Consider the following 16249-nt stretch of genomic DNA (forward strand, 5'->3'; position numbering starts at 1 on the left):
TTCAATCGAGCGTAAAAATTACTTGCACACACTTTTTTTAAGCAAAATACATATGTACCATACATACATACCAAAAAAGGAACAAACCATACATTTTTTTATTAGATTTGAGAATGATTGAGTGCTTTTATTGTTCATCTGATGTTAAAAAATTACCGCTTCCAACACTATTTTGCAACAATACCACCACTTGGAGTTTTGTAGAACTTTTTTTCTTAGAACTTGATTTCGCCAAAGCAATATGTAACAAATTCAAAAATATAGTTAAACAATTGAAATTTGACAGAATAACGCCCATTTGATCAATTGTATCCTTCATAAAAAATGCCGTGCAAATCTTATAAATTCGATGTGAAGTAACGCCAAGAGAAATTGCTGACTGGCTTACAATACTCGCTTCCAAGCCACAAATAAAAAAACTTATGTAACTTTACTTTTCTTACTAGTACCTACTCCGAGATTTTACTTTTGAGAGATGACGCAAGACTATATAAACTTGAACTTCATCTCGTTTTTGACGGATTCTTACATTAAGATTTGACAGTTTTAACTTTTGATCGGGACTGGAAGGGGATGTCCGATGTTGTTGTTGTAGAGAAAGAGATGTTGTGATTTTTTATCCATATTCTTATTGGATAAGATGCGATACATTATAATAGCTTACATTTTGTAATTTAATAAATGTCTAACTATTAATGATATTTACATTTCCCAGTTTAACCGAGGCGTTGTATAAACTGTTTTCTTATTATTGTAATATAATGTTATGTGTTTTGTTTGAATAATGGAAACTACACCACTATTGACACGACCTAATAAGAAATCGTTTTGGTCAAGGTAATCTGTTCGCCTTTGTTTTTTATTCGTTTGCTGTACTTAAACATTGTTTGCTGTAATTTAATAACATTGTTCTAGGATAAACCTTGGCTGGTTTCGCAGGAGAGAACTGACTTCAAGAGTTATTTATTTGGGTCAATTACCAGATGAAGAGTTTCCTGAAAATTATGTTTGTAATCAGGTACTGATGTGTATTCATTTGATTTTAATACAATTTACATAATCTTAATCACCTTACTTCAACCTGCAGTACAATATACAATATTGTCAAAAAATTAATCATTTAGGTCAGTTAATCCACACTGACTTCAAATAAAGGAAGTCATTTAGTGAGCATTATATCATAATGCCATGAATCTGGTTGTTTTTGCTTTTAACTCAACTCTTATTAACAGTGGAAAGACATAGACAGCTCTCTGCCGGATTTTCTCCAATTGTGCTTAGAACATGTACCTTGTGTTGTACATGTAACTTGTGTTGATGCCAGTGCTCATTTATCCTGGCTATCATACTTGAAAGGAGCAGTTCTGGACTTAGAATAGTACTTGACCATCCTATCCAAAATAGGTGACAGCTCAGATCTTACTGCAGAACTGTTCCTGTAACTGCTCTCTAAATCCATCAAACCACAGCTGGTATAATTAACATAATGGGTTTATCTGTGCCAATGGTATTCCCCATGGATCAGCTGGCGATCTTCTGGTATAAAGAATACATATATGGGCACTTGTTATCTAAAGCAAGGAAATAGGTGTGCTTCTCACCAAACATCCATCATTTGGGCTTCCTCAATACCGCAGTATACAGGTTGTCGGTAGATATTTTATTAATTTATTAGCCCAGACTAATATAAATCACAAATACATGGTGGATGGGCAGCCAATTTTGACTGTTTATTTACCCTCTATTTTTTGGTTGCCCAGTATGTATTTTGGAGAATTGCCTAACGGGCTGGTCTAATTGTCTACTAAGAGGCGAACATGTGCAGTGAGCAGTCCTGAAAGTGCTAGCAAGGATACCAATCGGACATCCAATCTATATACCCTCTGCCAGGTCCTCTCAGTCAGTGCTATAATACTTACCTTTGATCCTAATATGCTGTACCACATACAGAATGGGGTTTGTGACACAGATTCACATTGAACCAAAGCTAAAAATCACCATTACAACTAAGCTCAAAAATTTATAATTTAGCTACAAGTTATAAGTTTAAACATCTACCCACTGACCAAGAGGAAAGGTAAAGTGAAACTTTTGGTCTGTTTAAATCACTAGAAAATACAGACTGTGAAAATACAAATAAACTTGTGGAAGAGTAAAATATTCATCACACACTTAACAAAACCACACAAGACACATGCAAGAAACTTCACATCATTGTCACTAACCCACACATCCATTCACCCAACACTTAACACATTAAACATATTCCTCAATAATCACATGTCCTGTGCTACTTTTTGATTACTTAGTTTACCTATTTAGATTTTTGTGCATGGAACATCAATTATTTCTGTATCCGGAGAAGTGCATTGTTAGCTGCACTACAGTTTATAATTTTCTAGATATCATCGTTTTTACTTGTTCTTTGTATTAGTTTTGTAAAATAGTCCCAAATAATTGATTTATTTATTGTATATACATATAATGGGAATGAATGCAACAATAAACTTTACTGTGGATATTCACACAAAGGTATGTTAAATTAATATAACAGGTATGGTGTGAATTTTCTTTGGATCCTTTCGATGTTGTCTGAGTAGATATTATAATAGGGATTCCAAAGTTGAGACCTGTACATTGTGCCCCTCTCAAGAAACCGTGCTGTTGAGCGATAAAAATTAATTTAATATTGATAAATGTATATTTAGTTGTAGACAATACATTCCAGAATTTTTGCTAGCAAAAATCTGTAGTTTTCTATTTAATTTTAACAACCCTTCATGTTAATCGGTGTTACCAAAGTCCTCCTTACACCGTTAGTTAAGGAACGACGAAAGAGTGTTATCACTGGTTTAAACAATTGTTTGGTGCAATTAATATTCCACGAACCCGAAACCCGCGAACGTGGAGTTCCCAAAGGCTAGTAACTGGTATCGTATATATAATATGCATTGTTATGTAGATGACAGTAATGGGGATGCTAATACAGCGGCCATGCAGAATTCTCTCGCGAAATCGTCAATCAGTTTCTTTTTAATGAAAATAAGGGACGAGACGAGCGGGATGTTCAGCTGATGATAATTGATACGCCCTGCCCATTACAATGCAGGATTCTATGGCGCCCTTCAGACCGAAACACTATAATGTTTACACTTTACTGGTTCACGGCAGAAATAGCCGCCGTTGTGGTACCTTTAATCTAGCCGGCATACTGTGCAAAGGACCCTCGCACTTGTGCTGTAATAAACTTGTATCTTCTATTGATTCCTCTCTTGAGAAGGTCACGAGAAGAGTTTAATGAACCTTGTTCAATTTAACTCCCAGAAGACTTAAATATCCGCGTTTATCACAATAAAACACATTTGTCGAGCCCATCAAATCTCTCTTTAATACCTCTCTTAACATCGGAATCGGTCTCGAAATCCTCAGTGATTGCCCATTCCGTAATCATCTGGAAGACAATGCAAACAGAGATTGATCCTCACGATCTGGATGTGTGGCTTTCCTCTACAACCTCTGCCGGTTTTCAAAGAACTTTATGCAATAACCCATAATATGTGCTACCTAGCGCGGTGTTTCTAGGACGATACGACCTTCAAAAAATCGTGTACACCATCATGATAGGTGTGATTTTTCTGGTGTTGCAGGAGATTGTAGGCGGCGGTGATCACTTAACATCAGATGACTCGTACACTCCTTTGTCTTCCTCTTCTATAAGAAAGGGATCTAACAACAAAAACACATGCATGTATACTAGATAGGCTTTATAGTATGTTTTACTTTTCAGAAATACAATATCATCACATTCCTGCCACTTGTTCTTTATGAACAGTTCAAATTCTTCCTGAACTTGTACTTCCTTGTCATGGCACTCAGTCAGTTCATACCAAGTATACGGATAGGCTACCTGTATACATACTGGGGTCCATTGGGATTTGTGCTGGCTGTTACATTGTTCAGAGAAGCTATTGATGACTTCAGAAGATACAGGTGATGTGTTGCTTCAATTTAGCCAGTTTATTTGCTCTTTAACATGATTATATTTACACAGAATTTTAATAAAATTCGCCAGTAAGATTAGGCTCGCTTCGCCAGTAAGGCTTTCTGTTTTGAAATTGTTAATTCATGATAAATATCCAGCCAATGAAAGTACCTCAGGCACTTCATCTGCAGAATGTTGTGTTATGAAAACCGCGAGAAACTTTTCAACTCGCGTTTTGCGAAGACATCACTATATTAAATAATATAGTATAATAACTAATTAATAATTAATTAATTAAAAAAAGCTATTAACTAATGTTATTTACTAACACGGCTTTACTCACGATTTATCGGAGTGGGTGCGGACTAGTTTGGGACCATTCGGAGGTCCTACATCAGGGTGAGTGTGGTGGGTTCGCGATAACGTCCCACCTCTTACTGTGGACTTTTGCTATTAGTGCGCTAATGGTTAATAAAATTACAGGAGAGACAAAGAAGTGAACCGTCAGTATTACGAGAGGATTATTCTCGACACGCCCTCTGATGGTTACCGCCCCTTCCACAAGGAGAGTGTGTCTGCCTCCAAGCTCAGAGTGGGGGACATCGTTATGCTGCACAAGGGCCAGCGTGTCCCTGCTGACATGATACTGTTGAGGACTAATGAGACCATGGGTACTGTGTTTATAAGGACTGATCAGTTGGATGGGGAAATCGACTGGAAACTAAGGTAAAAATAAGTTTGTGTTATTTTGCGCCGTTGTTAACGACTCAGCCTACCGTGTATTTGGTTACGGATTCGATAGTGGTAGTGGAAATAATATATTTTTGGGGAGGCCTTTGTCCAGCTGTGGATGTCTTCCGGCAGATATGATGATAAATTGACATACTTTTACGCAAATTATCTTGCCCCAATCTAGGCATAGCCTGTACTATGGGCACAAGACAATGGTATATTTAATACGATATACTTACTAAAACATGCATAAATACTTATAAACATCCAATGAAACAAACATTCATATTAATCATATAAATGTTTGCACTTACCGGGATTTTAACTCGGGGACCTCAAGCGCAATAGGTAGGCTCACTAACCACTGAGCTATAAGGGTTGTCAATGATGATGAGTGGAAATAAACACAATCATAAATATGTTTAATCATACTTTTCAGGATACCTCTATCGCTAACTCAGAAACTGCCAACAGATGCACACCTATTAGACATGAATGCAAAGATATTTGTTGAAAAGCCCGAGAAAGATATCCACTCATTTATTGGGACTTGTATCAGAATGGATGAAGAAGAGAGTGATTCATTAGACATTGAGAACACACTGTGGAGTGGTTGTGTGGTTGCCTCCGGGCAAGCGACTGGACTTGTAATATATACAGGTAAATATATTATATTAAATGATCTTCTTTAGAATACTGTACAATAATCAGCCAATGATTAAATAATAAATATACCCCAGTACTGCTAAGGTTTTAATTACTTCTTATCACAACAAACTGTGTCACAACAAATAATCAATAAATTTTATAGATAAGTATTAAATAGAAGAAAAAAATATGTTTGCTGGGGACACCTGATTATAAGTTATTATACCAGATCAATCTCCCTTGCAGCATCAGAGTAATATAAGCAGTATTATGACGATAAAGTATGAGATGAGCAGGACGTTGAGCTGATGGAATTGATATGCTCTACCCATTATAATTCAGTGCTGCTCAGGATTATTGAAAAACACAAAAATTCTGGGCGGCACTACAACTGCGCTCGTCACCTTGGTACATAAGATGTTACGTCACATTTTTTTTTTATAGAATAGGAGGACAAACGAGCGTACGGGTCATCTGTTGTTAAGTGATCACCGCCGCCCTCAATCTCTTGCAACACCAGAGGAATCATAGGAGCGTTGCCGGCCTTTAAGGAAGGTGTACGCGCTTTTTTTGAAGGTACCCATGTCGTATTGTCCCGGAAACACCGCACAAGAAAGCTCATTCCACAGCTTTGTAGTACGTGGAAGAAAGCTCCTTGAAATCCGCACTGTGGAGGACCGCCACACATCCAGATGGTGAGGATGATATCCTAACTTGTGGCGTGTCGTGCGAAGGTGGAATTCGGCGGCAGGAATCAGGTTAAACAGCTCTTCGGAACACTCCCCGTGATAAATGCGGTAGAAGACACACAATGAAGCGACGTCTCTTCGCAACGCCAAGTGATCCAGCCGTTCACAGAGTACTGGGTCCCCGACAATTCGAGCTGCATTTGCCCTTTAGACCGAAACTCAATACAGCTTACACATACTTATTACACTTGACTGAATTTAGAAAAGTATAATCGCATTCACCAAACTAGTCTCATCCTAAATTCAGAAGAAAGTGTAGTTTCTGACTGACTAAATCATTTAGAAGCCTAATTAGAAACGCATTTAGGAAGGTGTACCTAATCGCACTTAGTTAGTACTGATTTCAGTCGTAATTTATTAAAAAAAGTAATTAAAAAAATATCGACTTCAAAAAGAAATTAACTGAAAATTATGAAATAACTTTTATTTCGGAAGTCGGTCGGTTTTAAATTTTGCCACTGGCTTACGAAATTGAAGTTATTTTGTAATTTTGAGTTAATTTCTTTTTGTAGTAAATTTTCATTTAATAAAGGGACGAGACAAACAGGATGTTCAGCTGATGGTAATTCATACGCCCTGCCCATTAGATTGCAGTGCCGCTCAGGATTGTTGAAACCAAACCCACAAACAATTGCGCTCGTCAACTTGAGACATAACATGTTAAGTTTTATTTGCCCAGTATTTTCACTAGCTACGGCGCCCTTCAGACCGAAACACAATAATGCTTACACTTACACAGTCGATTAAATAGTGATTTCAATTTGATTATATATTTATTTTAAATAAATATTTTATAATTAAAAGTGTTTTTACTTCACTCACTTTTATATAATGTACCAGACTTTTATAAATAGCTCAACAAGTTTCAGGGATAATTTTTGTCAGCAGGGGTTGGGATATGAAATATCTGATTTTTAAATCTGGATATTAATTTCCTGTTGCAATAAATCTTATGTGTTACGACCAATATTTCTTTTGCACTAATACTGTCTCGTAAGATAGTATATTGCTTTTTAATAAACGGTGTCACAAGATTTAATAATATGTCAAACGATCTCGAATATATTCGTAAATAATTCGTAAAGTCTACTGGTTTTAAAACACCCATAATATTCATGTTGCTAACTACTTGCGCAGTTATAAATATTCTTTCACCCATGTTCTTCCTTTTTCTTTTTCAATTTTAATTGAGCCAGCGACCGGGGCTAGGCAAAGGCCAATTTTTTGTTGCCTGAACAACTGGTCCCCGTACTTATACGACACATCCGAATTCATCGCGTTTTAGTGGTGACTGATTCAGTAACCAAATTTAGGAAAGTGTTAAAATGATTTGAGTTTTCTTTAGTGTTAATTCCGCCAATATTTGTCTTTAAACAATTCGACACGTGTTTCAACTCGAACTTAGTCTCGTGCCAGATTTTGGCGAGACAACACGTCCTGAGGATGCCTCGTGTAGAGACGAAACACGTGTCGAATTGTTTAAAGACAAATATTGGCGGAATTAAGACTGAAGAAAACTCTCATCATTTTAATAATTATGGATTTCCGCAAAGTAACGCCTATTTCAATATTTTTTTTTAGGAAAGTGTGATCAGAAGTTCTAATGTGTTTCTTAATTTACATCTGAATTTAGATGATTAAATTCAGTCGATTGTAATAACCGCATTCGACCTAATTATTATTGATGCCCACAATCATGAGTGTGTCTATAAATTTAAACAATGCTTTAAGTTTACAATTTTAAACTAATAATTAAATCTCAAATTTCTGTCCTTTCTTCAACAAGCGTGTCTATAACATTTTTCGCCATTTCTTGCGCTTAGCGATGAATAAAAACTGGTTTCTTTTAAACGGAACTTGAAAAGGGGTCGGATCAGTCATTATTAAAATCAAAATAATACACAGGAGCGCAAATTCAGTATTAACGCGATACCACAGTAAGTAAGGACAGCACTACAGCACAGCGCGAGGCGAGGCGTGCGGACACCCGCTCTTTAGCTCAGGCCAATGCATTCAACTCGCGCGATATCTGTACTTTGAAATCCAAAATGGCCGCCGCGCAGAATTATAACCAGTGCAACAATATTATTTCCAAAGTTCCTAAATTTCGGATAACTCTAAATCCAAGATGTAACAAAAGACAGTAATTGTCAAAATATTACAGATGTGTTTTAATTGTTTCAGGCAGTGAGACTCGGAGTGTGATGAACAATGCCGTCCCTAGATCCAAAGTGGGTAGATTAGATCTCCAAGTGAATGGGTTTACTAAAGTATTATTTGTTGCGACAATGTTCACATCGTTCCTCATGATAGTGCTGAAAGGTTTTGATGGACCGTGGTACGGTTTCATGTTTAGATTTGTACTGCTATTCTCTTACATAATTCCTATCAGGTAAGCTTAGAATAATCTATCTAATATCATAGATTTACGAACTATGCGTCACTCGAACGGTTCGCTCAGTTGGTAAGAGCGGACAGAATCAGAGACTTGGCATCTTTCATAAATTTTGATTACAATTTGTATTATTTATCCCAAAAGTGAGGGATATCAGTTTAAAAAAACAATTTGCTTAGATTTGAAAAAGCGATATCTCAAGTCAATTTCCTAATATACAATTATTAGGGTTGAGCAGGTTATGAACTGTAAAATAGATCCTGTAGATGGAGCCACAACCTGTGAGTTAAATAAGAAATACCAAGATTTACGAACTATGCGTAATTCGAATTGTTGGCTCAGTTGGAAAGAGCGCTCAGACGGAATCAGAGAGGCGCGGGTTCGAGTCCCGCATCGTTCATAAATTTTGGTTACAAATTTAATTTGTATAACAATCTATATTCTGTCAATATTGCCCTGGGTTTGGCAACTGGTTGCATTGGGTGAGGGGTGGGATTGTAAAATAACTAATTGAAGTGGATATTTTTCGCAACAAATTTTTATTTACAGCTTAAGGGTGAATTTAGAAATGGGGAAAATTTTCTATGCATGGACGATACAACGTGATAAGAAGATAGAAGGGACGGTGATGCGGACAACTACGATACCAGAAGAGATGGGCAGGATACAGTATTTGCTGGCTGATAAGACCGGCACACTCACTAAGAACGAAATGGTCTTTCAGAAACTGCATATGGGAAATGGGCAGTTTGACAAAAATAACTTTTATGAAGTAAGTTTTAGGTTACAGTAGAAGATATGCTATGAATAGACAGGTTTTGGTCGAAGAGTTGTTGGTCCATTTTAGATAAACTACAACTTGTGAGGCTGCTTAGATAATAAATTCCGTTGGAGCCACAGACTACTGCTCAATACGATACAATCTACTCGTCAAGAATACTTGTTACGCGAATTACGCGTAAGAGGACTCATTAAATGTGTGTCGATGATGTTAAAATATTATTAAAACAAACTTTATTACGAATACTTATTTGTGTTTTGTTTGTGAAAAGGAATATTAAAAAAATATCTTGATTATAGATGTAAAACCACACTAAACTTAATGATGTTAATTTAGTATAGGTATTTAAGGCATAGTAGATATAAGGCATTGACTATTTGACGTTTTGAGTATTTGTGTTGCATCATTTTACATATTATATTGTAATTGAAATGATTTGTAAATCGATGGAAATGTAAATATTGATATAAAAGAGTGGCAATGAGTTTCTTGCTACTTCATCTCATTAGCTCAACCCTTTACGAAGTAGCGCTAGATTCAATAAAGTGTCATTTCCGTGACCTACATGAATAAAGTTATTTTGATTTGATTTGATTTAGTGTCGTTTTGAAGTGTCAATCGTAAAACAACACTCTGTTCAAATAGCTGATATCTATTCTTAGGCTGGGTTTCATCATATTAGCTGTTATAGTTAAGGTTTAAGACAAAACGAGAATGACCAAAACAGTATGGAGCTTGGGCCACATACTATAGCGCGTAGCAATATACCCTCTCCCCTTGTAATCCTGCACCAGGCGGTGCCGCGTTCCGACTCGAAGTCCCAACGGCTCGGCGGGCCATAGAGTAACTTGGTCTCCCCATTATAGTTACTCTATGGCCCGCGTATATAGTCATTAGCTTTATCGCCGATCAGTCGCCATCTCGTGAAACCGGAAGAAGTTACATTTTTCTATACCTATACGTGCCTGTATATACGTATTTTATGATTTAATTTTTATTGTAATATTTTAAACTGAATGAGGATATAATATAAATAAAATAACACATCTAACTTCTTTAATATGTATTTACATTAAAATTTATATTAAAACTATACTGTATCGATCATACTGTTATAACTTGTTGGTTTTACTGCCGTAAGAGGAATTGCCTATGTAATTTGTAGATAAATTCGGAAACTAGATATCATGAGGATTAATTTCATATATAAAACAAATATAGTAAGTAATTATCAACTCTGATGCACAAAACAATCACAACAAACCTGACACACAATTGACAATTCCGCCCGCAAAGCAATTTTCAATAAATTTTTTCTCTAAATTTTGGCTCGGATACCTGATATTTAAAGATAAGCCTATTACAATTAAAGTATCGTTTCTGCATATTTAAATGAATTTACGATGTATTAAAGGAAACAAAAGAATTTAAAGTAACAAAAATTAATTAAATATGCGATACAATGTATTCTGTAAATTCAGTAAGTTTTGAAAATAATACTGAAATAAGGAATTAAGTGTCAAACGTCTCGCAAATTTGTTTATAACGCCATCTAGCGATATAGGAAACTACCAAAGAGGGCTAATCGGCCTCCATAGAAAACGTCAATGTATCGAAGTGAAAAGACCCTGGCGCGGGCAGTGTGTGTCAGGAATTGCGCTACGTTATAGTGTTCCTCCGACGTACGCCACTCACCCTCTCGACCGTAATATTGCCAGTAATTTGTAATTATTTAATTAGTGTGTACACGTTGGTTGACAATATAGTCAGTATTGTCTCATGTTTTGTTTTAATGATTGCCTATAATACAAATATTTTTGTGTCTCGATAAATCTTAGCTTAAAATAAAGCTTGATAACTCTATTTTCACACTGAAACCACGGGCGCAGAGCACGGACAAATCATATGACGAGAGGTTCCGATTCGATTTTAACTTGATATCGAGATATTTAAAAAAATCGATATGTTCTTGAATGTAGGTACTATGAATATGACAGCTCATAAGCGATTATGATTCGATTAACATCGATCCATTTGATTTAAAACATTACTCCTAAACAGGAGTCCTATTTTATTATTTCAATGATATAAAGTACTTTTAAAATGAAAATAACCTTGCCATAGGAAGCACTTTATTTTTAGTCGCAAACTGAATGTAAAAATGAAACTTAAGTTATAAAAGCACCACAAAAGATTTACTAACTCGACTTGTATATTAGTCTGACACAACCTGGGCCCATATATTATGGTCAATGCCCTTTAACGTCAACAAGTAATACTGACCGGACGGAATTTTAAAATACATTTAAATTTAAAATTAAAGCGGTAAAGCCGTAAAACGCGCGGTCAGAATTATTTTTTAATTAATTGGCTGTTGAAAAGTAGACTTATAGGGAATAGGTTCAAACCGGTTTCATAACCTTTTATAGATTTATAACAAAAAGATGAAATATTATAAGTCGAGTTAGTAAATCTTTGTGCGATGTATATGCTTTTACAACAAAATCCCAGAAAATGTTCAAAACAAAAGAATTACGATATCCAAAAGAATTGTTTAAAGTTGTGTGGTAAAGGTTACTATAACATAAATGACTTTCTGAATGATTCCACATACTGGGAATGGAGCGTCCGCCCTTAAGATATTAAATAATAAGTTTAATTGTACAATATTACTTTGTAAACATATTTTTTGATGAAAAAAAGGCCGCTGAGTTTGTTGCGCCCATTCTTCTAGGTCTGAGGCATTCTCTTTGGAATGGGTGGTAGTTTTTGACTTTCAATAAGTGATTTTACATCCTATTTTGAATATAAATATTTGAATTTAAATTGTACGAATGAACAGGTAGAAGCGTTGCTGACTCAGTATGTGACAAATGAAAGCCAATCACTGCCCACCTCGCCCCTGGTGGAAGGCAGTCCCCGCTCCCCCACGCCGCGCCAGGTGTGGGAAACAGTGCTCGCGTTGGCCCTCTGTCACAACGTGACCCCAGTTTACGACATGGTCGATGATCAGCGTGATGAAGCGAACTCCGGTGAGCATTATAAACACATTCATTTACCAGTGGGAGGCACCTTTGCACAGGATGCCCTCTAGATTGTGGGTACCACAACTGTGCCTATTTCTGCCGTGAAGTAGTAATGAATAAGAATTACTATGTTTCGGGCTCAAGAGCGCCGTACCTAGTGAAATTAGTGGGAAAACAAGACTTAATATCTTATGTCTCAAAGTGATGAGCGCAATTGTAGTGCCGCTCAGAATTTTTGGGTTTTTCAATAATCAGCTGAACGTCCTGCTCGTGCGATCTAGCCGAAATCCTGTGCAAAGGAGCCTCCCACTGGTAATCATTTTTCTAGCAGCAAGATGCTCTATCTTGACTAGTATTAATGAACTAAACTTATGCTATTTATGTTCAGATATGGGCAGCTCTGTGATGTCGGAGAGTTGTGGAGGCGCGGTCCCTCAGCAACAGCTATGTGACTACCAGGCCGCCAGCCCTGATGAGGTGGCGCTGGTCAAGTGGACTGATATGGTAATACTGATAGAGGGAGGGGTTGTTATTTACCTTATCTACACCCATGCTTTAAATCCTCTATTAAAGATTCTAAAACAGTTAGCTTATTGCTAACATTAAAACACCCAGTATCCTAATAACTATTACATCATCCAAACGAGTGTTGTAATGAAATTCAGCACAAAATTACAACACTCGTTTGGATGTTGTATTCTCTCCATCCAGCCGAGTGAGCAGGCGGTCCGAGGTTCGAGCCTCCTTCCGAGACACCCCGCGCTTGTGAGCTACATTTACGGCCTTCACGGCCCAGCTTCGCTGTAAAATCCTTTAGGGCTCATCATCAGCACAGAGGAGGTTTTTAGTCGGAAGGGGGTGTTTACACTTGAGCCCGACATATGGGCCCCGTTTCGGGGTCTCCATTACGTTAATGTATTTTATCTACACCGATGCTTTAAATCCTCTATTAAATATTCTGAAACAGTTAGCTTATTGCCAACATTAAAACACCCAATGTTCTAATAACCATTACATCATCCAAAGGAGTGTTGTAATGTTGTACTCAATTTCATAACAACACTCCTATTTTTTTTTCAATCCATTCATACTCAAAGAGTTTGAACAGACAGCCACATTCTTATTGCACGATGCGTGGTATCTGTATGAATTTCAAAAAAATAACATTTTCGTTTACGCGCGTTCCACACTACCAGAACGTCGCGCGCCGTAAAAAAAGTAGGTTATTCGAAACCCCGCCATTTTTCTTTGATATTTTTATTGTTTTGTTTACAAAAAATGAGCGATTCATTTTAAAGGCTGCAAAATAACATAATATTCAAGTGAATTTTAATTATTGCATTTTGTAAATTACTACTAAAATAAATATTTTATTTTATTAATACTTAGTTTATTTGTATGCAATCAGTAATGGATGATATTAGGTTACTGCTAGGACTAACTGTTTCAGAATCTTTTAGAGGATTCATATTTTGGGTGTAGATAAAGTCTTGTATGCAACTGTTCATAATTAGTTATTAAAACACTCATGTGATACTATTATCACACTCGGCTTCGCCTCGTGAGTCGTGAGATTCGTGGTTTAATACCCCTTATTACACAACAGTTCCATAAATAACTATTCCACATATCAAAAAAAGAAATTATATAATGGTTACTAGGACTGTCTTTTTTAATGTTAGCAGTAATCTGTTTCTTTTATAGAGGATTCATATTATGGGTGTAGATAAAGTCTTGTATGCAACTGTTGATAATTAGGTATTAAAACACTCATGTGATACTATTATCTTAGATAAACCTACATTCCGGTTTTTAATACCCCTTATTACACAACAATTGCAGAAATAACTATTACTCTACTCTACTCTCTCTCTCTCTCTCTACTTTGTATTTTGGCATTTTTACAAAAATATTTGACTAATTTTCTCGAAAAGTGACTCTCTAAAAAAAGAAAACCTAAAACATATTCTGTGTTATTAAATTTAATTAAAAAAGTTTTATTACAAATCTGTGTCTTTCTGTTGTTTAATGTTCAAGTTAGACATTGCTTATATTTAAACACGAGTCGAAGCTTGTCTAACATGTGTCCAAGGGATAGATCATATCCTTTTTTTTATTTTATTATATGGCTCCGTCGACTATAATTCAGCCAACGTTTATTTATTTATTTATCTGATTGAAGTACAGAAAGAACTAATTAAAAGGAAATGATCCGTCGATATAGCTGTGGTTTCCTTTTGTGAACTGAAGAATAGGCAACAAGAGCTAGTACGGTTAGTAATAAACAAACATAGGTAATATTAGTGAATATAAGTGGGAATATGTGTGTACGGGCCAACGCACGTACATTTGTTATTTCAGCACTTTTACGCCACATGCATTAACTTAGGTCATTTAGACTGCAGTTCGTCATCGGCAAATAATTGCGCCGCGCGTCACTCATAAACATATCATTTTAGAATCTATCAGTTTATTTTATCTTTTTATCAATATATCATTTTTAACAACTATCAAAGACTTTTACTTTTCTCGGACTTATCATTAAAGGTGTAACTCATACATCTTTTTGGTCCTTCGAAAGTGACCTCGCGAGTGACTTAAGTGACGTTTATTCGATGTACGTTAATCTTGTTTTGCAAGTGAGGATTTACACCGAAGGTATCGGAGCAAAAAATAAGATAATCAGATTACTTCACATCAGCCTACAGTCAGGGTTTGTACGATAACCATCCTAGTAAGGCGTATACTTAATAGAAGCGTAGAAAGTATGGAGGAAATGCTCATATAGAATTCCGTTCAGCTCCTTTAATTGTTCCTGTAAACTTCAGTTTATGTAGTATGTGGACGACGTTCTAGTTAAACACAAGCTAAACATTATAATTTAGAATATAATATTAAAAATTACAATATTTCCTTTTGGAATAATTTGACCCATTGCCGTTACTTTTCGATTTGCTTTCGTGTTTTGTAATTGTTTGCGTCGTGTACCGAGTCGTCTCCTACCCTCAAATGTGTCGACGGTAACGATGACTGGTCCATGCGTTAACTCGTGAACGGGTGCTGCTGGTGGTCCCACGTCGACCTGTTAATAAATAATTGTATTTGTTGGATGCGATTACTAATTATTATAGTTATCACGACCATCATGTTCACGAAGCATCCTTACAAAACACTGAATTCAAGCTCTAAAGGTTGATGCATCCAATATGCGATAATTTAAATTTATACCGTTTACTTTCGATTAATTTTTATGAAATATTTAATTTTTAAAAAGCTTTTTACCTTTGAGCTTGTATTTAAAAGAGTGACAGTTGAGTTTCTTGTATATTCTTCTCACGAGCTCTAGACAAACTCTGGTCACCTGGTGTTAAGTGATCACCGCCGTCCACAATACCAGAGGAATCACAGGAGTGTGCCGGCCATTACGGAAGGTATACGCGCTTTTTTTGAAGGTACCCTTGTCGTATCGTCCGGGAACCGCACGAGGAAGCTCATTCCACAGCTTGGATGCACGTGAAAGAAAGTCCCTTGAAAACCGCACTGTGGACGAACACCACACATCCATCCACATCATCCCCACTTAATTTTTTGTGTTGTGCGAAGGATGTATTCGGCGGCAAGAATCAGGTGAAACAGCTCGTCGGTACACTCCCCGTGATAAATGAGGTAGAAGACACATTGAAGACTTTAATTGACATTGTAGTTATAGGGAATGTGATTTTGCTACTTATTGTTATGTTATGAGTTAAAAAATTATGTAGCAATGTATTTGGTTTGCACAGATGGGCCTGTCGCTGTACAGACGAGATTTGCACAACATATCGTTGAAGCTACGCGCAGCCAACGAGATAATGTCGTTCACCATTCTGCAGCTGTTTCCCTTCACCAGCGAGAGCAAGATGATGGGGATTATCGTTCAGGTATTGGTTACCGGGG

General features: G+C 36.4%; 1 protein-coding gene across 2 annotated transcripts in view; it reads left to right on the forward strand.

Moving 5' to 3' along the window:
* Positions 1-558: 558 nt before the first annotated feature.
* The window catches only part of LOC126979379 (probable phospholipid-transporting ATPase IIB), a 36263-nt gene continuing 20572 nt past the window's right edge, over positions 559-16249 (forward strand). For both annotated transcript variants that reach the window (XM_050828634.1, XM_050828635.1), the window contains exons 1-10: positions 559-837; positions 916-1018; positions 3788-3990; positions 4466-4708; positions 5154-5374; positions 8296-8503; positions 9056-9278; positions 12130-12319; positions 12702-12817; positions 16096-16233. In XM_050828634.1, the coding sequence (XP_050684591.1) occupies positions 785-837; positions 916-1018; positions 3788-3990; positions 4466-4708; positions 5154-5374; positions 8296-8503; positions 9056-9278; positions 12130-12319; positions 12702-12817; positions 16096-16233 (1698 nt within the window). In that variant the 5' untranslated portion in view covers positions 559-784. The remainder of the gene's footprint in view (positions 838-915; positions 1019-3787; positions 3991-4465; positions 4709-5153; positions 5375-8295; positions 8504-9055; positions 9279-12129; positions 12320-12701; positions 12818-16095; positions 16234-16249) is intronic.

This window comes from Leptidea sinapis, chromosome 3, assembly GCF_905404315.1.
Source record: "Leptidea sinapis chromosome 3, ilLepSina1.1, whole genome shotgun sequence".
NCBI classification, from domain to species: domain Eukaryota; kingdom Metazoa; phylum Arthropoda; class Insecta; order Lepidoptera; family Pieridae; genus Leptidea; species Leptidea sinapis.